At 42.2% G+C, this 24,187-nt stretch overlaps 1 protein-coding gene across 1 annotated transcript in view; it reads right to left on the bottom strand.

Moving 5' to 3' along the window:
• The window catches only part of CLSTN2 (calsyntenin 2), a 337,675-nt gene extending 325,493 nt beyond the window's left edge, over window positions 1–12,182 (bottom strand). Inside the window, exon 1 of the mRNA XM_035132736.3 lies at window positions 11,815–12,182. Within this exon, the coding sequence (XP_034988627.3) occupies window positions 11,815–11,878 (64 nt within the window). The 5' untranslated portion in view covers window positions 11,879–12,182. The remainder of the gene's footprint in view (window positions 1–11,814) is intronic.
• Window positions 12,183–24,187: the final 12,005 nt, after the last annotated feature.

Below are 24,187 nucleotides of genomic sequence, written 5' to 3'. Positions count from 1 at the left end.
AGATGTACATCAGATTTTGTGCCAGGAGTTTTAAAAGAATCTTGGGATTTATTGAGGTGAATTATTGAAAAGGTGAGTGTAAAAAGTCCACATATTTGAGGATATAGTAGAATCTATAGAGATGTGTACAAACTATCTCAATTATTTGATTACACAACATGAATCAAACATGATTGTTTCTGCAAATAGGTATTGAAGTGATCTGGCCAAGACTCAGTAGGAAGTTTACAACATGGAACAGCTCCAATCGAATAATCTCTGATATGGCAAACCTCTTACCTACTGTGCTCCCACTGCTCCCACAATCATTGCATAATTTTTCGGTTTAACTAGTTGTCTGGTTCCTTCCCCACTGTTCCCATACTCACTCATCACCTTCATGTTTTCATACATATTTTTACAGGATTCCAGAAACTGCAGCATATGCTGGTTTCAATATTGTACATATGCAAAAAAGAAACAACTAAAAAAAAATTCAGTTGGATGGTTTGGATTCAGACAAAGCTAGTTATGCTTTAGTTGTTCCCAACAAAATAAATGAAAAAAATAGTAATTATTAACTTAAGGCCCATTTATGTCAATGGGACTAAAGTGCTCTGCATTTTGGGATATCCCCAATGCCCACAAGGAGTTACAGGCACTGGAAAAAAACCATGATTAACTGAATTCCAATTGAATCAGAAGCAGCTATGAAGGTGTTGGATAAGTGACTGGAGGCAGCAATGGACTAGATGAGGACCAATAAACTGAATCCTTTTAACAGAGGTGCTGTGGGTAGTGGTTTCCCTGCCTGGGAAATATTTGGATGACCTGTTCTGGAAGCGACTGCAGCCTCCCTGATAGAACAAGTTCATAGCTGGGAATCCTCATTCTGCCACTGGAGTCCCAAGTGGCCTCTGAGCACTTATGCCTGGCTTAGGCTGCTTAGCCAGCCCAAACCACTTCTGGACCAGGATAGCCTGGTCTACTGACCTACTGTGGAAGGTGGTCTGGAAGCAGCTGTTAGGCTAGAGCAGGGGTCGGCAAACTTTTTCAGCAGGGGGCCGGTCTACTGTCCCTCAGACCTTGTGGGGGGCCGGACTATATTTGGGGGGGAATGAACGAATTCCTATGCCCCACAAATAACGCAGAGATGCATTTTAAATAAAAGGACACATTTTACTCATGTAAAAACATGCTGATTCCTGGACCATCCGCGGGCCGGATTTAGAAGGTGATTGGGCTGCATCCGGCTCCCGGGCCTTAGTTTGGAGACCCTGGGCTAGAGAGTAGGCAGCCCAACGAATCGTTCATCTTGGAAGTGCTGCAACTTGCTGCCAGTGAACTAAATGTGTTAGTACTAACATGCACAGCTGCAAATGACTTTGGGTCCAAGTACCTAAAGTAGTGACTGCCCCCACCCCAACATCAACCATTTCAGGTTTTACTACTGGCAGGTGAGGTCCTGTTGGTGGTGGTGCCCAGCTGGCACTGACCTGTGACCAGGTATTGTGATGCTCACTTACAGAATGTCCTCTCTGATGAAAGGCCTCTTTCTCCCTCATTATTAATGTATAAGTAGAATTTAGAAAAAAATTGCTGTTCACCCACACATTTGGAGGTTGAAATACATAGTTTAAGGCAACATTGAAAGTAGTTGTGAAAATATTTGGTGTTTTTTTAAAAAAATGTTTAAATAGTTTCGGGAGGAAGGGCAGGATAGAAATCTAATACATAGTAACAACAATGCCAGGATCTGAAACTGCTTCCTTGTTGCGTTGAACAGGGGATTTACCCACTACCTGCTCTTAGAACTCACTCTAGTGAACTTAAATTGCCTTCTGTGAACTGCTCTGAGCACAATGTATTTGTGGAAAATGTGTTATATAAATAAACTAACTATAGCTAGTGGGAACTTCAAAAAGATGCTTGTGTTGAGCTCTCTCTCTACTTACCAGACATGACTTCTTAGCCTAGAGCAGCAGCACTTCACAGGACAGGAGGATGGATTTGATTCTACCCTTTATTCCTGAAATGACCACCTCCAAACTGGGCCTCCTAAAATGTTCATTACAAATAGGAGCCTACTAACTTCTTGAAAATGACTGGCTGGCTGTGTATTGTTTTGTTATTTGTGGCTAGTGGGTAAATTCTGTTTAACCAACTTTTCAAAAGAAGCAGCCCTTGCTGGTTTACTATTTAGACATTCTGGGTGCCCACACATTTATTTACTTATTTAAATATTTATAACTGCACGTCCATAAAAATGCAACAAGGCAGTATACGCCATTCAAAAGTTAAACAGTAAAAATATTAGAAGACGATACAAGTGTTTTGCCAACAATATGTTAAATAATCAGGGATGCTTCTCTTTACTGTTTCTGAACAAAGGGGCATCATGTTTTCCTCTACAACCATCTAAGGATCTCATCTGTTATCCATGACTTCCTGGATAAAATAATTGTTTGGAGATTTAGCACCCTTGGAGTGAATTTCATCAAATCCTGCTGATTCAAATTCATCCAAATATGTTTAGCCTTTCCTGGTCTGCAGTCCTTGTTGTTAAAATTATATTAACCATCTGGTCACAATTCATCCTTTTCAAATGATAAAACAAGATGAACACAGGCATTCATTCATCTATTGTAAGCAAGGTCATATTCAAGGTATATCTAGGGTACTGGTTTATTTCAATTTTGTAAGCCAATATAAGATTTTGATCAAGAATACATGATTGTTTGGTGACATGCTAGCATAAATACACATTCTGTATGGTCCATTTTTCCTCAATTAAAATATTTTGCATATTCCTTTGCATTCCTTTTTATTTTATAATTTTGTGACATGAGGGTACATGTATCATTATTTCATAGAATGTTATTATATTTTATGACTGGTTTTAATTGTTGTTAGCCACTTTCTAGTGCTGTATCACCACTACAAAGGTGGGGTCTAAATGCATATATACATTACACATATAAACACAGAGCAAGGTGTTCCTTAAAACATTCAGGGCCCAGGTCATTCACATGTTTCATTGTACAGGTAGCTCACACCATGTGTTTAGCTGCTATTGAGAGATGTTGCAGCTGTATTCTGCTGCTTTGGGGACCAAGTTTTTTGTAAAGCTGCCTTTTGTGAAAACCGTATGAACTTTTTTTTGGCTGGCAGAACTAATCCAGTACAAAAATTAAAATGAGGATGGGGCAACACACACTGTCTTCTTTATGAAAAGTCATAAGAATTTCCAGCAATATATATCTCTAATCTAATCCATCCATCTATCTATCTATCTGTCGATTGGTCTTACTACATATAATGCAGATGCATACTTTCTATTAAAAAGCAAATTGGATTTACTACATATAACACAGATGCATACTTTCTATTCCCACTCTGCAAAAAGTTACATTAGCAAACAATGGTTCTGCAGAACTCTAGAAGACTTTTGGTTTCATATAGATAATATCCAACTCAACCAAGTTAAAACATTTGTAAGTCTCTAACTGAGCCAACAGTAGATTCACTGGTAGAATCTCCCCTCCAGCCCCCAACTTCTGCACTAGAAGGTCCCTCAGTCATCTGGAACAGATTTTGAGGGTGCAGGGGGAAGCATTGGATATAAGCTTCTGTGTTCTCTCTCTCTCTCTCTCTCTCTCTCTCTCTCTCTCTCTCTCTCTCACACACACACACACACACACACACACAGCAGAATGTAAATAATATTATGGGTTAAGGTTATATTTCTAGAAGCTACTGGGCAACTGTTTCATAATGTGAATAGCTATTACAGCCACACACCTCTTTTGTTTAAATTAAGGTATTTTAGTTCATCTTAATAATTCCTATCCGTAATGGGAATTTCAATTACATTGTTGTCTTTATTATGTTGAATTTTTAATTTAAAAAGGAACACTTCAAGCATAGAACCGCATATTCCTTTCTCTACTAAAGCTTTCATATTCAGCCTTCTCTTCACTAGTTTCCATGGACCATTTAGACAATACAGACAGCTATAAACAGCCCAGAGTATGTCAAAGCAGTATAGAGAATCTTTTCCATTTTAGCTAACAGTGAAAGAACTGGGCAAAGTTAACAAAGACCTTTACAATTTATTTATTTCTTGAATGAATAACTATGGTAGATAAGTTACTATTCAATTTCAGTTGCTAGGATATGTTAACTTTGTCTTCTTTTAAAAGCCTTACTCTAAATAAGATTGCTATTCAGCTGCCTCATAAATATCAGTGCCTTCTACACTATATTTAACTTTGGCAGTATTTTTGAAAAGCTTAGCTGAGGACAGTAAATCAACCTTTTCTGCAAGCCATCTTAACTTGTTCTACCTATCTATATTTTGAAGTCACCATTTCATTTAACTAGAGTACATTGTACAGTCCTGCTGACACAACATACAGTGGTACTTCTTCCAACACGTTTTCAGAGCTTGTTTCCAGTACATTTTATAATTAGAACAACCATTGTGTGCCTGCTAAGAGCAACTGCACATATTATTTTTCATTATTTATACACCTAAAATCATTTGTCAAATGTGCATTGATCAGCACACGACCAGCGTGCATAAAACTGTCAGGTTGTTATTAGCAGTCATGTTTAGGCTCTAGATCCATTTCAGTCTGGCTTTCGCCCTGGTCATGGGACCAGGACGGCTCTGGTCGCGTTAACAGATGATCTCCATAGACAGCTGGATCGAGGTGGGTCGGGACTGCTGATTCTTTTACATTTGTCAGCAGCCTTCGATATGGTCGATCACGAACTTTCAGACCACCGCCTTGCCGACGTGGGGATTCAGGGCACAGTCCAACAATGGCTGCATTCCTTTATCTCAGGTCGGGAACAGAAGGTGGCGCTACGGAGGGAGTTGTCGCCGTGGCACTCCTTGGTGTGTGGAGTCCCGCAAGGCGCAATCCTTTCCCCAATGCTTTTGAGTATCTTTATGCGCCCCCTTGCCCAGATTGTCCGGAGTTTTGGGCTGGTTGTCATCAATATGCTGATGACACCCAGATTTATCTGTTGATGGACGGCCACCCTGCCTCGGCCCTGGACACACTGACCAAGTGCTTGGAAGCTGTGGCTGGATGGCTACGTGGGAGCCGGTTGAAGCTAAATCCTTCGAAGACAGAGGTCCTCTGGCTGGGTCGGGACGACATGGGGTTGGGGGGCCAACTCCCATCTCAAGAGTCTGGGTGTAACCTTCGACGCCTCCCTCTCCATGGAGGCACAGGTTTTGTATGTCAAAGACAAGACCTTGAATTTGGAATAGGATAGGTAGAAAATACAATTCTCTCAGAAGCAGTGTAATATGAATTCTTCCGGCCAAACCAGTCAGTAGTCTAGTTGCCTTCTGCACTTCTTTCAACATTCTGAATTGTCGTCTTCAAGGAAAGCCCCACCTACAGCATATTGGCTGGGAGGACAGAAATGATGTTTTGCTAATTCCATTTCTCAATATAGCACCCAACAAACCTCTAGGACATTGTGGGAAGTGATGCTGAACTTCCTCTCAGGAAATTCTGCCACTGGCCAAGAGGAAAGTCTGGATCCAACACTATGTAATTGTAGTTTCCAACCAATGCAGACTGAACACTCACATTATACCAGTACTGCAACAGATGATGTCTGAAAACAAGATTACGCAAGTCATAGTGTATGACTTGCCAGGAGGAAGACCATCAACTCAGAATGCTTCTGGCTCATGGCTCTGGTTTTATATTAATACAAATGCTTCTCCAAGATCAAAAAGTATCAAGGTAACAGGTGATAATAAGAAAACTGAGATGGAGTGATTTATATTTCATCTGAAAGCATTGCAATGTGCAGACTCTGCTGTAGGTTCAACAGCATACTGTGGCACCATACAGCAAATTCTTAAAAACAAACGAACACAAATTTTGTAGTATTTCTATTTGGATTATTTTTAAACTTCCCTAACATCCATGACATAATATCAGAGTGCAGCAGCAGCAGCAGTCCATTTGGGGAACCATTTCCCACTGCAGATTCTACTGCTGCCGTTTTCTGTTTATTCAGACAACAGCTTAAAAGTTACCTATTGCTGCAGGCCTTCGGGATATAGCATAGATGATTTTGCAAAACTGCATTGCTTATTGTGGTGTATTATTTAATGGTATTTTAAGGTGATGTTTTTATTTTGCTTTAATGCTTTACCTTTAATTGTTGTTTACTGTTATATTTTGTATGTTGTTAGCTACTCATGAGAAGAAGCAAGATATAAGCATTATTGTTATTTAAAGAGGGAGACAAAGCAAGAAGAATGAAACAGTTCACAAATATTATTTGGTTTAAATCCTGTAGCACAGCCTTCCCCAAGCACGGCCTTCCAGATATCCCTGGAATACAACTCATAGTCTTCCCTGATTACCAGTATTGACTGTTCTGGCTAGTTTGAGCAGTTGCACTTCAACATCAGGTAGTCGGGAAAGGATGCTCTTGCTAGACTCTTTAAATATCAGAAAGTCTCCATTATCTCTCCTCAAGAGTGGTATTTCTCACCCTACAGTCTGTATACATTTATTAGTGCTTACAGATTCAGCCACCCCTTTTACACTTCTAGAATCCTCTATGATTTGTTGTGTTCTTTCTGCTTTTCACATTTCTAATAACACCCATATTTTCAAAATAAAAAAATTCCTTCAGTAGCACCTTAAAGACCAACTAAGTTTTTATTTTGGTATGAGCTTTCGTGTGCATGCACACGAAAGCTCATACCAAAATAAAAACTTAGTTGGTCTTTAAGATGCTACTGAAGGAATTTTTTTATTTTGTTTCGACTCAGACCAACACGGCTACCTACCTGTAACCCATACTTTCACATAGCCATCATTCCAGTAAGAATTCAATTCACAAGTTGACATGGCTTGTTTGAACAGAACTGTGCTGGAGCTACATCACTGCTCCACCACAAGCACAAGCTGAATCACAACTAAGCTACCATAGGACATGTGTGCATGGTGCACTAAATGAAAATTTCACTGCAAGTTGTGTTGGGCACAAAGAGACACCACTCTCGTAGTTCAGGTGAAATAGGTTCAGTCCCAGTATGATGATCTGTTAACATTCCCATCTTCCATAGCTCAACTGAAGAGGTTTTCCCACTGATCTGGAGTGCCCGTTACTCCAGTTTAGAACCCGCACCTACAACATATTATCTAAAGCTACTCTTGAGCAATAGATCCAAATTGCTTTATAAACATTGGGGAAATCAGATTTACCTTGAGATTTTAAAAAAGCACAGCAAGAAATACATTTATGAGCACAAGAAGGGATCAGTATTTAGGACATCAGTGTGGATTCTCTGTCAGCCTGACCAAGTAGCTTCGGGAAAGATTAGGTATATATTTTTAACATTTCATTAGAAACAGACACATCATAATCTATCTGTGTGGTGTTGGTGGGGAGAAATACATATAGTTGATTTTCATCTACATCAAATCTCATTATTTTAAAAGGTACTACTTACTTTAAACTTGTATAACCTTAGGCTGTATTAATATTTCACAGTTTAGCCAATTATTTTACCAGATGAAGAAACAAGTTGCAGTTCAAATCAGTTTGCTACTAATTTTTTCCCCATTTTCCTCACAGATATCTTATTAAGTAGCATTAATGACAATTTGCTATTAAGGGTAGCTATGTCTTATCACCCCTGCACTGGGCTAGCTAAAATTATATATTTTCTTAACATAATCCTCTTAAAAGTAAGAGGGGATCTCTTTGAGGCAAGTAAGGCAAAATTGAGGTTACTGTTCAAGAGACCTTGAATTACACACTTTGAGAAAGAGGGCAAGGGCAAAGTTGCAGTTTAAAGAGACTGAAATGAGGATTTAGCAAATCTAAGTATTTTCTTCAGTATCTGATATAAAATATTGTAAGCTGCCTTAGGGACTGACACTTCATATCAGATGTTCTCTAGTGCTGAGTAACTCCCGTCAGGAGTTTTCTTTTTGCATAGCTTACAAAGCAGGGGGAAAGATTCATAGTGCAAGGTCACATATCTACCATACAAAAAGAGCTGCTGTAAGAATGTCTTATATAAAAATAGCCAATGACCGCAAGCCCACGATGTACAGCAACTCAACTTTCAAGAAATCCAAACACTGTAGCAACTTTAAGTATATTTTCAGTAATACTGAAGAGCCATGGCTCAGTGGTGGTGGATCTGCTTTGAATGCCGCAGTTCCCAGGATCAACCACTGGCATCTCCAGCTAGAACTGGGGACGGTCCTTGAACCTGTGACTCTGTAGAGTGGCTGCCAGCCAGTGTGTAAACATTACTGAGCTAGATGAATCAGGTGGGCTGACTAGATATGAGACAGTTTCCTATGTTCTCAAAACTAGACTACCTCCTAATATAGACAGTCAGTGGTCTGGTTCCTATGACATTCCCTGGATTAAACAGACATTCATTCATGAACCAGGCAATAAGCTTTAAGCTCCTCAAGCTTTGCTCTTTTCTTATTTCCTTATTATTTTAAGGATATTATATCCAAAACACCCACTAACCTATATCATAAGAGTATCAGGGCTTCTTGAAGTATCCTGCGATGAAGTAGGCCTGCGTTAAGCTAAATATCTACAAACAATATGACTTGTCACATTAAAGCAGAGCACAAAAGTCTTGGTAAAGCCAGTTTATTGGCCTCATCTAATGGCGACAACTAGCAACATCTACCATAGCAACTTTAGACTGGTGGTCTTCAGCAGAACATTTTTCAACTGTGAACAATTTACTCTAATGTCAGTGAAGTGCCCTGCATACAAATTTATTGTGAAGCATAAGGAAGAAGCAAGATGCCGGTAGACATATTCTAGTTTATTGATACATAGACTGCAACTTCATTGAAGGAGGGAGGTGTATTTTTGTCTGTATTACTCAGAGAAGTGCCAAGTACATTGGTGGTGGCAAATAAAATATTTGTAATAAATGTATCTGATTATACAGACAGAAATGTGAATATATCTCAATATGTCAAAGTTATACTGGCTCCCTTTTGGTTGCAGCTGTTATCTGATCTGCCCTTCGCCAAAAAAGGTTCTAGGGCACCAGACAACAAAGATTCAAAGCATGATTCACAATAACTAAAATTAATATAACCCATGTCATAAAATTCAGAACTGAACCCTATACCAAAATTTACTTGTAGACACAGAGTTGTTTTTTGGAAAGGTATTACTGCTCTTTCCAAGGCCACAGAATGAGCAAGCAAACATGCTTGTGATGTCTCCAAGCAAAAGGATCCAGGTATAGAGTATGTATTTTCATACATCTAGAGTTCTTATACTTTACAGATAAAGAGGGTAAGTCAAACTACAATTGGGAACTATAGCCAGTTCATGCTACTGTTTGCTCCCTGCATCATCCTGACAGAATCACAAAGCGCAAAACTTTAGCAGGCTAGGTGCTGAGAGGATATCCTCAGAATGGCAGTGGAGCAGAGCACCTTTGTAGCAACTGGTACCATCCCAGAACCACAGCAGATAGAGATGTGTTTGTTCATACACAGAACAAACCAAAGAGTGATAGTTCTCTTCATTAGCCAGTATAGGTAGTGAGCATGTGAGTTGCTCAGTTACTTACGTCTTCTTTGACACTGAAGCCTCTGTTTTTCAGCAGGAAATAACAAGAAATAAGAAATAACAAGAGGTGGGCTGACTTGCAGCTCTCTCTTGCTAAGTAAACCAAACAGTACATCAGCTGTGTACAAAGACCTCAAAGGAGACAACATCCTCCTTCAAGCTACCAAGCAACTCACTTTACATACATGACCCCAAACATATCATTTTGGGAGGGGGGCAATCAATTAAACATATCAAGCATTCTTTGCAATCGTAGTACCTTTCATCTGATGGTCTACAGCTGCTCTTCATAAAGAAACCAAAACTTGAAATTTTCACACATATTTGCACAAATGAAAACAAAATCACAATGGGAAAGTAACTGGTGGCAACTGCAGCGATTCTCCATATATAAATACCTCACCAGGAATGAAAGCATAATACCTTGTTGACATCTTTTTATGTCTCTATAATGGTCATTAAAAAGTCTTCTTATATCAAGCACTAAACATCATGTAAAATTGTAGAAGTCTAACAATGCACTTTGCAGCCCCCCAGTGGTAAAGTAGAATTTGTAACTTTGACACTATTCATATGCACCAGTCTTTATAGAATAACACTCCTCAAACACCTACAAACAAAACTCACGTTTGCCAGAAGGAAATCATATGGTGGTTATTTTAAAGGAGATAAATAGAGGGACAACTGCCAGCTGCTCTATTTCTGTCCATTGCTTGCAATCTATATTGCAATCAAACTGCATGCAAAACACAAAGATTATAGTAATTGAGCTGATGACCTCTGTGCCTTGTGCTCAAATAATCTATATTTCTGCTGGTTCTCAGAACATAATCCTCCAAGTTCATGTGAATTAATGTTAATGTTTTGTCCTAGGCATACACAAAGAGCAATGAACAAACTTTCAAATCATAACTATGGTACCGGTATTTACTTCTATAAGAAACCGTGGCATTTTCAAAGCAGTGCTTAGTAAAGTTATCACTACTTCTGCATAACACTGAATAGTTAAGATAACAGAAAGATTCACAGCAGAAAGGCAAGATAGAGAAGGGGGAAATCATTTACTTTTTGAGAGCCAAGGTGAACCACAGATGTCACCAGCAAAAGTAGTTGGGTTAAAAACAGAAATTACTAATGCATACTATCAAAATAAATCTATGAATAACATGTTTCATCATAGAGGGAATACCAAAAGCCACCTGGGGTTATCTAAGTAGTTTAATGCTACAGAGACTATTATTATTTTCCCTGCCAAGTTTTCCTTTTTCTCTGACAACATTGCTTTCCATTGAAGCGACATCATATCAAGGGTGAAAAGTCTTAAATGTGTTTCAAGGAGGAGCATTGCAAAGTGGAATGCATGGGAACTCCAGGGCCAAGTGGGCTACCCCAGCTAAAATGAAAAACGAGTATTTTCTATGTTAGGCAGGCTACGTCAATGTTTTGGTGTCTTCAACTTTGCTGATGCAAGAACCGAAATACCAAGTTTCAGTGTGTACGACGGTACACACAACCGATCTTCCCTACCGATTCGAATTTCCCCTTCAAATAAGCCCTTTTGGCCAGAGCTCCACGCAAAACAGACTCTTTTCTAGATTGGAGCTCCATAAGGCGAATAAACATTCCGCCCCAGTTTCGCCTCCTCATTTGCAGCCACTGGCTGCCTTTCGCTCAGCCAAGCAATCTGTTTAAGCCCCGCCAGGGTCAGAGCGCCCGTCTCCGGAGAGCGATGTGTGCGAGGCGCTTCACCTTCCCAGCACGCCTGCCCAATTCCCCCCAACTCCGGCAGCGGCTTCCCCTCGCCCTTCCCCTCACGACGCCTCAAACTTTCCCCGGCTCTTCTTTCCCTCAAGGATGCATAACGGTGAGGGAGTCCCTTTTCCTCGCCGCCTCCCACCCACCCCCTCTCTCCGAGGCGAGCAAGCGTCCCCGTCTGCACCTGCTGTTTCCAGGTGCAGCCAACGAAGCTTCCCCGCTTCCCTCTCCCGCACCAAAGCCAACGGCAGCCCAAGCGAAAGAAACTCCCCCTGCGTGCCACCAGAGCCTCGCCAAGCGCAACAAGCCCGCCAGACACAACAAACGCTGCCGCCTGCGCCCTCGGAATTGCCCCGGGAAGGAAGCGCTTGCGCCAAGCCGACGAGGCGGCGCCCCTCACACCTGCGCGCAGCCTGCCTTCGCAGGGAAGGAGAGGCGATGAGGGAGGAAAACTTCACTTACCTTTGGCGGCGAGGAGACTGCCGACCCCGCACAGGAGCAGCGCCCACTCCCAGCACTGTCTCATCCTCTCGGCAACCCGGTGGAGCAGGACGCGCTTTCTTCTGCTCTTCCTCGGCTTTTATCGCAGCTGCTGCCACAGCCGTCTCCCTTCGTCGAGGCGGAGGAGGCTCAGGGCTGCGCCGCGCGCTCCCTCAGACCGCTTGTGTCGCTGGGCTGTGGCAGCGGAGGGAAAGGGAAGCGAGAAGCTGGAGCAGCCGCGCGCGCGCCGCGGCGTCTGCTAGAGGATGATGACGGCTACTGCTCAGTCATTCGCAGGATTTACTGCCAGGACCAAAGCAGCTCTCCGGCTTTCACCGCGGGACTGCTGCAACGTCACTGGGAGGAGATACGTGAATATTCATGAGGAGGAGGAGGGGCGGGGCGGCGGGAAAAGAGACGCGGCTGGAAGGAGGTTGGGCGCGCGCAAACTACGGCGAAGAAAAGCACGCTTTCTGAACGCTGCCACTTTCATTCCGCAGGAATAGCCTCTGAGTTGGGGGCTTTAACCTCTTCTGCCTTCTCTGGATGTTGCAGCCAGGAGGATCACTGGCTGCCCCGAGGGAAGGTGTGCGCAGCCACCTCTTCCTGCTGCGCACCTACCTACCTACCTGCCTGCTGTCTCGGGTTGGTGCAGCGCGGAAGGTTGGCTACGAAGCAGCCACTTCATCCTCTCACTTGCTCACCTGAGTTCGCGCTCTCTTTTGGAGGAGAAGGTTGCAGCGGGGATTCAGCTCAGCTAGTCAAATCCCAGTGGCTGCTCCTCCTTGCACAACCTCGCACCCTTCTCGGCATTAAGCACTGGGCAGGGAATGGTTGCCACTGCCTTTGGTTCCCTCCCTCCTCTCTCCCTCCCTCTGAAATTAGGCTCTTACAGAAGAGCAATAGAAAGGATGGGGGCCCAGTTATGCAGAGGAAATAGGGGGCAAAAAAGGAGGCAGGGACTGCCTGCTCACTCACCCTCTCTCTCTGAACAGCATGTTGGTGAGGGATTGGGTTTTCACTGGGCTCACTCTCCACTGATGTGCCACCCAGCAGGAGAGCACAGGTGGGCAGATGAAGTTCAGGTGACTGCTTCTTCCATGATCAGCGCCCCTGAGTATCCATCCAGATTTGTTTGCACAAAGCTAGACCATGGTTGCAGGGATGCTATAGGACAATAAACATTTATCCTGATTTACTTGCACCATGTTTGCATTACCTGTTACCCATTTGTTCACCCCACACTTTTCATTCCATTCCCATGTCACTTTCCTGGCCGCAAAAAGACTTTTTTTTTTTAAAAAAAAAGGTGGGTTTGTTGCAATAGGGTGACAGAGCAGTTTAATCACTTAAATTGTGCAAACCTAAATTACCAGTATACACTAGAATCCCTCCTGCAAAATACTGACAGACTGGATGTCTGTGTGATGTAATGCCCAGAGAAGGAAGGTGGGCAAATGGACAGAGGCAGCTGCTTGTGCTGACTCTTAAGGTTTTCTGCTGTTATCTAGAAAGCATGAGAGAGAGAGAGAGAGAGAGAGAGAGAGAGAGAGAGAGAGAGAGAGAGAGAGAGAGAGGAGTTAGCTACCCTGGGGAGTTTTGTGGGTTTTTTTGTTTTGGCACATTCCATTCCCACCCACCCCCAAGAGCAGGAGGTGTTGCCAAGGGTTCTAGGGGGCTCCCTAGCTGGTGACATCCCTCCTTATCCACTCTCTGCTGCAGGGCAGAAGAAGGGCGTGGCTGTTATTTACTATTTGACCACCTTCACTAACTAGTAACAGTGCTAAGTGACTGCTTGACTTTCAAAATAAAAGAGGCGTTATTAAACACTTTTTTTAAAAAAAAATCAAAATATTCTTAATTTAATGTAGGTGCTTAATGTGGGGATCACCAATGTGATACCCATGGGTGCGTGATGCCCCTGAAATCTTTCCCTGGTGCCCATGAAACCTCTAAGCCTTCCATTTACTGAACCCTTGGTCACGAGGTGTTCCTTGTTCTCTCTTGAAAAGTACATAGAGTTGAAGGAGGGATTTAGAATAAGAACTCTCGTTCCCACTTCCCCTTTCAGTTCCTATGTGCTTTTCAAGATTCCAGTTAATTATATTGCATATGACTTTACCTAGATCCTTTTTTTGTTTAAGTGCAGGTGTGCTTTCTGACTGTCTGGGGGGGGTGTTGGGGGAGGGGAGAGATGTGACCAAAAAGGGTGGAACTCACAGTACTCACTCAAAAATCAAAATGTGCACATGAACTTAAAAAGGCTGGCAACTGTAGTTTGTCCAGATGGTGCAGAGAGCAAAGTGCCCAACATTCACAATCTATTCCTCCAGAACAATGGAACAGGGATATTTCAAGCTTCTTTTGTGTCTTCTCCATACATTATACATATGAAATAGAAGTACAGTAGAACTTCCATGGGAACTGGTTCACACATGTGTGTGCATATAACCTGAGAACTCAACACTTGGTACAGCTTCATATAGTTGAGATCTTTAGGATCTCATACACACATGAGGATACATTCACATGTTGGTAGAATTTGCCTCATTACTAATTTCCTTTCACCCCCTTCTGAAGCACTGAGGAACTGGGGCGAATCATGCATATACTTTTCACATATGAATGCCTGCACAAGAGGAAACAGGAGAAGAAGAAGAAGAAGAAGAAGAAGAAGAAGAAGAAGAAGAAGAAGAAGAAGAAGAAGAAGAAGAAGAAGAAGAAGAAGAAGAAGAAGAGGAGGAGGAGGAGGAGGAGGAGGAGGAGGAGGAGGAGGAGGAGAATGAGGAGGAGGAGGAGGAGGAGTTTGGATTTGATATCCCGCTTTATCACTATCCGAAGGATTCTCAAAGTGGCTAACAATCTCCTTTCCCCTCCTCCCCCACAACAAACACTCTGTGAGGTGAGTGGGGCTGAGAGACTTCAAAGAAGTGTGACTAGCCCAAGGTCACCCAGCAGCTGCATGTGGAGGAGCAGAGACGCGAACCCAGTTCCCCAGATTATGAGTATACCGCTCTTAACCACTACACCCACTAGCCCTGCCCCATAAACAGTGCTGGTGTGAAAGAAATTTTGCAGCAGCAGGCATAATCCCCCTTTCCCACTGCATGAACTTGTGATGACTATTTCTGATTGGGGGAAAGCTGGGCAATTCATGTCCCATTTAAAGTGTGCATCCAACAGTTATGAACATTCCTAGGTTTACCAGCCTATGGTTTAACCCTATTCAGAACAGAAACAGGTTTTCTTTTTAACTTGAGAACAGCTGAGATATTATTTTGATTTTTGCGTGGTCTGTGTTTTCCTTGAATATAATTGTTAATTATTACATTTATACCTTGCCTATCATGTGTTATGCTATTCAAGGCAGCTTATATGGTGCTTCCAGACTGTCTCCTATCCAGGCAGACTCTGGCCTCTTTAGCTTCACCAACGTTATTGCATCATGTGCCCTCAGGCCATGCCCTGGGCATCATTTTGCTTATTCTCTGCCACAATACCAGTGGGCCCAGCCACTGTGTTTTCAAATTTGCAAAACAAGAGTCCATACATGTTCAGGATTGCTTCAAAATTAAAGATCGCTCATTGTGTTAAGCGATGGGAGTGTCACTCCTGCTTAGGAACATAAGAAGTATCTTTCCAGATGAAGCAAATCCATTCTTTGCATGAGTTCCAGCAACCAGCCCTAGTTGGTCAATCATAAATTGACCACTGGTTCATTGGTGGACCACTGGCAGATGCCTTCAGTCCACCATGCCTGTTCTAGAGCTCAGCCTTGGGAAAAGAAATAAACTTTTTGAGCATGTGCAGAATGCCTTTCTTCACTACTGTGCCTACCCTCAGTGCCTACCCTTTAGCTCTCACACCACTCCTGGGAAGGAGTCTTTCAGTGTCTTCACGTCATTTGTCCTCAAGGATAAAGCATTTCTTGAAACCCTGTCTTGAAACTCCCTGCTCAGATAAATATGTACCATCATGCCTGTACCAATGAACTATGTACGCTATGCATTTATGATAAATTACTGCTCCTGCTTGCTGACTAAACACACAGCCCACTATCCCATTTGTTTTACTGCATGCTTTGTCCACCCAGTGCTGCCCGTTGGCCCCTTGCCAGGCTCTTCATCCAAGCATCGTTTTGCCTGGCAGATGACTGCCGTGAGCACCTCGTTAACTCATTCAACTCCCCAGATTTGTCACAAATCATTTGCCCCTAAATGGCTGAATCCCTATAAACAGGAGGTGCCTCCCTGCTTGCTTTCTTCTGTAATGGCTGTTAACAGCTGATTCCACAGCATTCCCACCTGCTGTCCCAATCAAAACTGGCCAATGCTCAATGGAAAGCCAAAGCGATTAGCAAAGCGATTAGCTATTTCTCCAAGGCCAGAACACAAATCTGCAGTGATGATCTGCATATCCAAATTCTAATTGACACACAGGCACTTGGGACAGCAATCAACTTTTTAACATACGAAAAAGCATTTCAATTGGGTTTCCAGATCTGAGGAATCCCCTGAAAAAGTGTGGGGAAATGCACAGAAAAATGCACAACAATTTTCAGAGTAGACAAGTTATCCTCCTGCAAAAAAGCAACCAAAGGGTCTTGCAACAATTTAATAAATTTGTTAACATGAAATTTATGCCATATTTTTTTAAAAAGTGTTTAAGGTGTCATAGAATCATAGAGTTGGAAGAGACCACAAGGGCCATCCAGTCCAACCCCCTGCCAAGCAGGAAACACCATCAAAGCATTCTTGACATATGCCTGTCAAGCCCCTGCTTAAAGACCTCCAAAGAAGGAGACTCCACCACACTCCTTGGTAGCAAATTCCACTGCCGGACAGCTCTTACTGTCAGGAAGTTCTTCCTAATGTTTAGGTGGAATCTTCTTTCTTGTAGTTTGAATCCATTGCTTCGTGTCCGCTTCTCTGGAGCAGCAGAAAACAATCTTTCTCCCTCCTCCATATGACATCCTTTCATATATTTGAACATGGCTATCATATCACCCCTTAACCTTCTCTTCTCCAGGCTAAACATACCCAGCTCCCTAAGCCGTTCCTCATAAGGCATTGTTTCCAGGCCTTTGACCATTTTGGTTGCCCTCCTCTGGACACGTTCCAGTTTGTCAGTATCCTTCTTGAACTGTGGTGCCCAGATCTGGACACAGTACTCCAGGTGAGGTCTGACCAGAGCAGAATATAGTGGTACTATTACTTCCCTTGATCTAGATGCTATACTCCTATTGATGCAGCCCAGAATTGCATTGGCTTTTTTAGCTGCTGCATCACACTGCTGACTCATGTCAAGTTTGTGATCTACCAAGACTCCTAGATCCTTTTCACATGTACTGCTCTCAAGCCAGGTGTCACCCATCCTGTATTTGTGCCTTTCATTTTTTCTGCCCAAGTGTAGTACCTTACATTTCTCCTTGTTAAAATTCATCTTGTTTGCTTTGGCCCAGTTGTCTAATCTGTTAAGGTCATTTTGAAGTGTGATCCTGTCCTCTGGGGTATTAGCCACCGCTCCCAATTTGGTGTCGTCTGCAAACTTGCTCAGGATACCCTCAAGCCCATCATCCAAGTCATTGATAAAGATGTTGAATAAGACTGGGCCCAAGACAGAACCCTGTGGCACCCCACAAGTCACTACTCTCCAGGATGAGGAGGAGCCATTGATGAGCACCCTTTGGGTTCGGTCAGTAAGCCAGTTACAAATCCACTGAATGGTAGCATTGTCTAGCCTGCATTTTACCAGCTTCTTTACAAGAATATCATGGGGCACCTTGTCAAAGGGTTAGGATTAAGTTGTTACTCTACTTGCATGCTATAGAATAATAGAGTCATAGAATTGTAGAGTTGGAAGGGACCCTGAGGGTCATCATGCAGGTATCTCAGCTGAAGCATCCATGACAGATGCCCATCCAACTTCTGCTCAAAAACCTCCAAAGGAGGTGTTATGTACTGAGCTGAATCCTAGAACAATAGGATCCAGAATGCAGCAGTCTGATTGGTCTGCAGGAGCCATCCAATCCAGCTCCAAGTGGAAGTGAATCAGCAACCTGATTGGCTGCAGGAGCAGCCAATCAGGCTGCTGGCAGAAGTCAATCCGCAACCTGATTGGCCCATAGGTGCAGCCCTGAAGTGGCCAATCACGCAAGGCCTATTGTGTAAATAATGTATATAAGCAGACGTTTTTGGGAAAAGAGCAATTCTTCTTTTCTTCCTCTATTGCTACTACAAGCTGAATAAAGAGCATGAAATTCACTCTCGACTCCAAGTATATTTCAGAAGGAGAGGTCATCACCTCCCAAGGGAGACCGTTCCACTGTCAAATAGCTCTTAGTGTAAGATAGTTCTTTTTGATATTAAGTTGGAATCTACTTTCTTGTAACTTGAAGCCATTGGTTTGGGTCCTAGCCTCTGAAGCAGGATAAAGCAAGTTTGCTCCATCTTCCATGTGACAGCCCTTTAGATAGTTGAAAATGGTTATCGCATCTCCTCTTAGTCTTCTCTTATCCAGGCTAAACATACCCAACTCTCTCAATGGTTCCTCATAAGGCTTGTCCCAAAAGACAGGGACAAAGGCAACGTTGAAGCACATTCTTAGAGAAGAAAAGGTGAAGCCCCACCTTACTTTCTTAGAGGAACCTGGGATCCTCTTTATTTTCTTCGTACATACCATGAATTGTATCCAGCTAAGTCCTAATCAGAGAAGACTCATTGATTTTAATGTGTCTAAGTTAGCCATAGTCATCCATTTTAATAATAGTTCTGCAACAGGTAAACAACAGTTTCCAGGATTCAGGCGTGTGCGTGCTTTAAATGTATGGCATATACATAACTATTATTTCTGCCCAACCTGCAGGAAAGCATTAATGGAAGCTCCAGAGCTTCCTTGCTTTGAACGGAGAGCATCCCAGAGCTTCCTAGTATTCCCTGGTGCCTATACCGTCTCTGTGGGTTCCAACAGGAGACTGGCAGGATGGATTCTGAATAAGACAGAGAAGCATGAGGAGTACAATTTTGGCCTCATTTTTGACACATTCAAAATGGTTGCTTGTAAAAAAGAGAGGTATAGAAACTGTGTTTGGATGTAAGGGGTTGATGTGTGGTATGTAATATTCTGCAGTTATTGTAATCCTGGCCTTGTAGCATCGCCCCTCCTCCACACCAAATTAGCATGCTTGTTCCATTTTACACACAGAGGGAGGAATAAAAAGGCAACATATCTCTTCTTCACAATTTTATGCACCTTCTCTTTTTACAGATGGCTTACAAGTGTTGAGGTTCTCTGTGCTAGTGTAACCTTTCCATTAAAGATCCCACTGTTGACAAGGAGAAAGGAATTCATGAATTTACGATTCAGTCCATCCGTATCGTTTCTCATGATATTTATGCAGACCGGGATGAGATGCTATTCTAGCACTGACCTTAGCCACTCTATTATCCTGGAAAATGTTGCTGCACCTGTTGCCAATTTTAAAATGAGCAGTGGGACTGTTCTAAAAACACACACACTGCTCAGTTTCTCAGCTCTCTGTAACTCTCTCACACATACTCACAGATTTACAAGACCATCAAAGGAAAGATTTCTTCACCCTTGCCTGTATGTGTTTGGGTGTGCCCCCCCCCAAGACAGAGCTAATTCCTCCTTTATTGGCAAGCTAAACTAAATGTAGCAAAATTACGAATCACTCAATGCTAGCAGAATGGATCAAATAAACCCTAGGCTACAATCCCATGTCCCGTTTGAACAGCATGTGATTTACTTTTGAGTAAACATCCATTGGATTGGATGGTGAAGCAAAAACAACACAGGATGTGATGGGGTTAGATTAAAACCAAAGTGGGACCAATTTCAAAGCTGTCATTGATGGGAACTGGAGAGACAAATTTGGGATTCACAAGCAAGTCTGTTGAACTCCCACCACCAAGGGTATTGGATCAATTCTGCCTTAAAACCTACTCACTCCCTTCTGCAAAGCATAACCCCTTTAAGTATATTTAGCCCTACCTATGTCCTGTCAGTTGTTAAAACAAAATTGAGAGCCATCTTCCCAAAAGAACATTTCCCCCCAACAGATCTTTTATTGGAATAATTTGTGATACATGGATAAAATGCACCCCCATGGATCTACCTGAAGTGAAATGCATTTTCACCAACGTGCCCACTACATTGAGTATTAATAGATATTTAACATGCTGGGTTATGAGCCCTTATGGTGTGGGTTCCTCCTGATTGTCCTACTTGTCACTGTGTCCTTAAGTCAACACCTCTGGTTTATGACCATGCTGATGAGCTTTTTGACTTACTGAAACACCTGTAGCCCTCTAGTTGGCAGGGTTTTTTGGGGGGTTACTCAAGACATTTTATGCCCACACAGTTCTGCCTGTGTACCACATACTGTAGTTATTAGGAATAAAGGAAGCTGCCTAATACCGAGTCAGATAATTGAGCCATCTACCTTACTGTTGGGTAGGTACCTTACTCAGTCTAAACCACTGAGCCTAGGGCTTGCCGATTGGAAGGTTGGCAGTTCGAATCCCCGTGATGGGGTGAGCTCCTGTTGTTCGGTCCCAGCTCCTGCCAACCTAGCAGTCTGAAAGCACATCAAGTGCAAGTAGATAAATAGGTACTGCTCCAGCGGGAAGGTAAATGGTGTTTCCGTGCGCTGCTCTGGTTCGCCAGAAGTGACTTAGTCATGCTGGCCACATGACCCGGAAGCTGTCTGCGGACAAACACCGGCTCCCTTGGCCTATAGAGCAAGATGAGTGTGCAACCCCAGAGTTGTCTGCAACTGGACCTAGCGGTCAGGGTTAACTTTACCTTTTACCTTACTATTGTCTATGGTGCCTCTCAAGGGTTTTGGACAGTGCCATCTCCCAGGCCTACCTGGAGGTGTTGGAGATAGAACCTCCTTACAAAGCAGTTGCTTTATCACTAAGCTGTGGTGCATCCCTAAGAGTCCAGGATATGAGCTCCATCTTTGCAATGGTTTAGAGCAGGGGTTGTCAACCTGGTCCCTACCGCCCACTAGTGGGCATTTCTGGATTCTAGGTGGGCGGGAGGGGGGTTCTATGGCACAAGCTGAATCCTCCTATCGAGCACTTGTGGGCGGTAAGGAAATTTTACCATCAAGAAAGGTGCATTAGTGGGCAGTAGGTATAAAAAGATTGACTACCCCTAGTTTAGAGGATGGTGAGACCCTATTATTGGGTTGTTTTTGTTTGCACAGAGAATAGCACTCCACCACCTTTTGCAACATCACAGAGTATGCTGATGTGCACCTCTCAGAATGCATGTTGTTCCACTGATGTCCCTAAAAGTAGTGATGGAATTGCTTGGGCAATTAGACCAGCTGTGAGATACCAGAAGTTTCATGCTTTTATCCCCTAGTGCAGCATCCACAACTGTCATTAGGGACAGTATAGCAAAATACTTAATAAATAATTCTATGTGATGAATAAACTTATAATGTCTTGAATTGGGTGACAGTCCTAAGAAGCAAAAAATTATTTGGATTCCCCACCTCCCTACAGTATTATGTTAATGGACAATGTGGTTCAAGGTAGGCTATTCCTGGAAGATTTATTTCCCACTCAAGGGTCACTGGGTTACATGACTTCTACCACCTAAAAAGAGCAACAACAACAACAAAAATCCTCCACATGGAGAAGTGTGCAGTTTCGCTTTGATCCGACATGGCTCATTGCTTTTTTGAAATGGAAATTATAAGAGGGAAAAGGTCACATTCCTGCCTTTACTTGGAGTTACTTTACATAAGTCTGACATCAGTGGCAGTCAATCTAAAAAGCTCCGTTTTCTTTTTTTCCTTTTTTTGCTAGAGGGGTGCATGTATGTGTGATACATACACCAGTTATAGATTCGGCATATCTGTTGCAGGAATGGATGTATCCTTAGAGATCGACAGCCTACTGAACATATTTGGGTATCACATAATCAAGTTGAATTGTACAGGGTTGGTGTAAGCAAGAATTTCTATAATTTTTAAATAAATAAAATCAGTCAGGACTTTGAGAAGGTATACAATAATGAATTAGAAGCATTCAATCACATTTGATATAAAATAAATTTATACATTTAAAGCAAAAAGTATCACAGTTTCTATCTGATAAAAAGGAACATTAATTGGTATCAAATTCTACAGCTTCTGATGTCCAGAATCTTTGAAATCTAAGGGCATGAGGTGATCAAACTTTCTCTAAATCACATGCATTGTGTAGTTTTACTGTAGTTTTAGTTTTAATGTTGGTAAAGACAATAGATACCCAAAATGAATCATACTTAAAACAGACTTGTTTAAATCAATAGACTAGCTGAGTATGACTAGCACAGCATATTTCCCATAGTGAGAAATCACAAACTGACAGAGCACACCTTTGTATGCATAAAGTCACAGGTTCAATCCCTGGCATCTCCAGTAGTATAGAAGTTGAAAAACTCTTCTTGAGGTCTAGACTACTCTTCACCACCCTGGTGTTCTCCATATATTTTGGACTATCAGCCCCACCCCACTGTAGTCTAAAAACTTCTGGAAGACACCGGGTTGGAGTAGACAATTCTGGGCTAGATGGACTAATGGTACTTCTTGGATTACACCATAAAATCCCATGCCAATTGTTATTTTCAAAGACTGCCCACTATGCCCCAATATACAGTCATACCTCGGTTTAAGTACACCTCGGTTTGAGTATTTTCAGTTTAAGTACTCCGCGGACCCATCTGGAACGGATTAATCCACTTTCCATTACTTTCAGTGGGAAGGTTCACTTCAGGTTAAGTACACTTCAGGTTAAGTACGGACTTCCGGAACCAATTACACCCATGCTTCAGGTTAAGTACGCTTCAGGTTGAGTACTCTGTGGACCCGTCTGGAACAGATTAATCCACTTTCCATTACTTTCAATGGGAAAGTTCACTTCAGGTTAAGTACGCTTCAGGTTAATTACAGACTTCCAGAACCAATTGTGTTTGTAAACCGAGGCACCACTGTATTAATCTTCTCATCATCATCCACAAAATGCAACTGAAAACATTTCTCTATTTCCAGAGCTTCATTTTGATTGAACTAAGTAAATTTAAACAAGAATAGTAGTTAGAGGACATTTTGATGACTTTATGCTTTTGTGTCATCATTAAACACTAATTGTCACTGACAATTTTGGCATGTGCAGTGCAATCCTATTGCATGTTTGCTTAGAAATAAGTACTATTATGTTCAATAGGACTTTCTTCCAGTTAAGAGTGCAAAGGAATTCCATATCAGTGAGTTGTTGTGTAATCTTAATGATAATTGCTAGGAAGTAAGTTCCCCTTAAATAATTGGAACAAACTCCCAAGTACTACATGGGTACTGGTCTTACATACATGCATGATGTATGTTCAATAAAGTGCTTCAAATTATTATTAATTATTTTCAAGGCAGAATGGAAGAAGGCTTGCCATTTTATTGCTAGCACAAACCAAAAGCTGATTTAGAAACTTTTATTCAGATTGATTCATCCCAAAATCTAGATAGGAATTCCATATCCAACAACTTTTCTGAATATGCACTGGGGATTCATGATTTACATTTACAAACAACAACATCTACTAATAAACATAGCATGCTGATTGAGAATGCAAGGATGCTGCTTTTAATATATCTCTGTAAATCCTCTGCATGCAATCCTTGTTTATTTACATATATTTACAGTAAAAAAATGTGATCAAGCCTCAGTAAAATTCATACCCAAAGGGATACAATCCTGTATTTAGATTCAAAGGAAAATAGAGGCTGTAGGGCTGATCCATCCCTACAATCTAAAACAGGACTATTGTTCAGTGGTAGAGTACATACTTTGCATACAAAACATCCCAGGTTAAATCCCTAGTATTTTCAGATAGGTCTATAAAAGGTCCTTGTTTTTTCTAACCCTGAAGAGCCGATGCTCTGACTTTATATAAGCAGCTTTTGGTGCTTACAATATGGCCAGTACAGTTGAGTAGATGGAATCCACAGAGTTCAATAACCCTGGAAATAAAGCAACTGGAAGGCATAGATTGAGCAATGGCTACCAAACCAGGAACAGGTGGTGCATTTTATTGAGGAGGCAGAGATTCCAAGGATTGTGGACAAAGCCACTCATATACTTAGAGGAGGGGGCCAGATGTGGGTGGATCTGCCAGGAGAACACCAGATTCTGAGTGTTCTCAGGGATATAGGAATCAGAGCAAAACTGATACTTTAGTACAACTTGCACTGCTGAAAAATTAATCTTCTCAGTAAGCTCTGAAAGCTGGTGCCCTGTCTACTAGAATGCACTAATCAAGCTGTAGACTATATGAGGCAATA

Source organism: Zootoca vivipara, chromosome 5 (assembly GCF_965207765.1).
Source record: "Zootoca vivipara chromosome 5, rZooViv2.hap1.1, whole genome shotgun sequence".
Classification (NCBI taxonomy): domain Eukaryota; kingdom Metazoa; phylum Chordata; class Lepidosauria; order Squamata; family Lacertidae; genus Zootoca; species Zootoca vivipara.
Note: the sequence above shows the minus strand (reverse complement) of the source record. Positions and strands in the feature narration are given on the sequence as shown.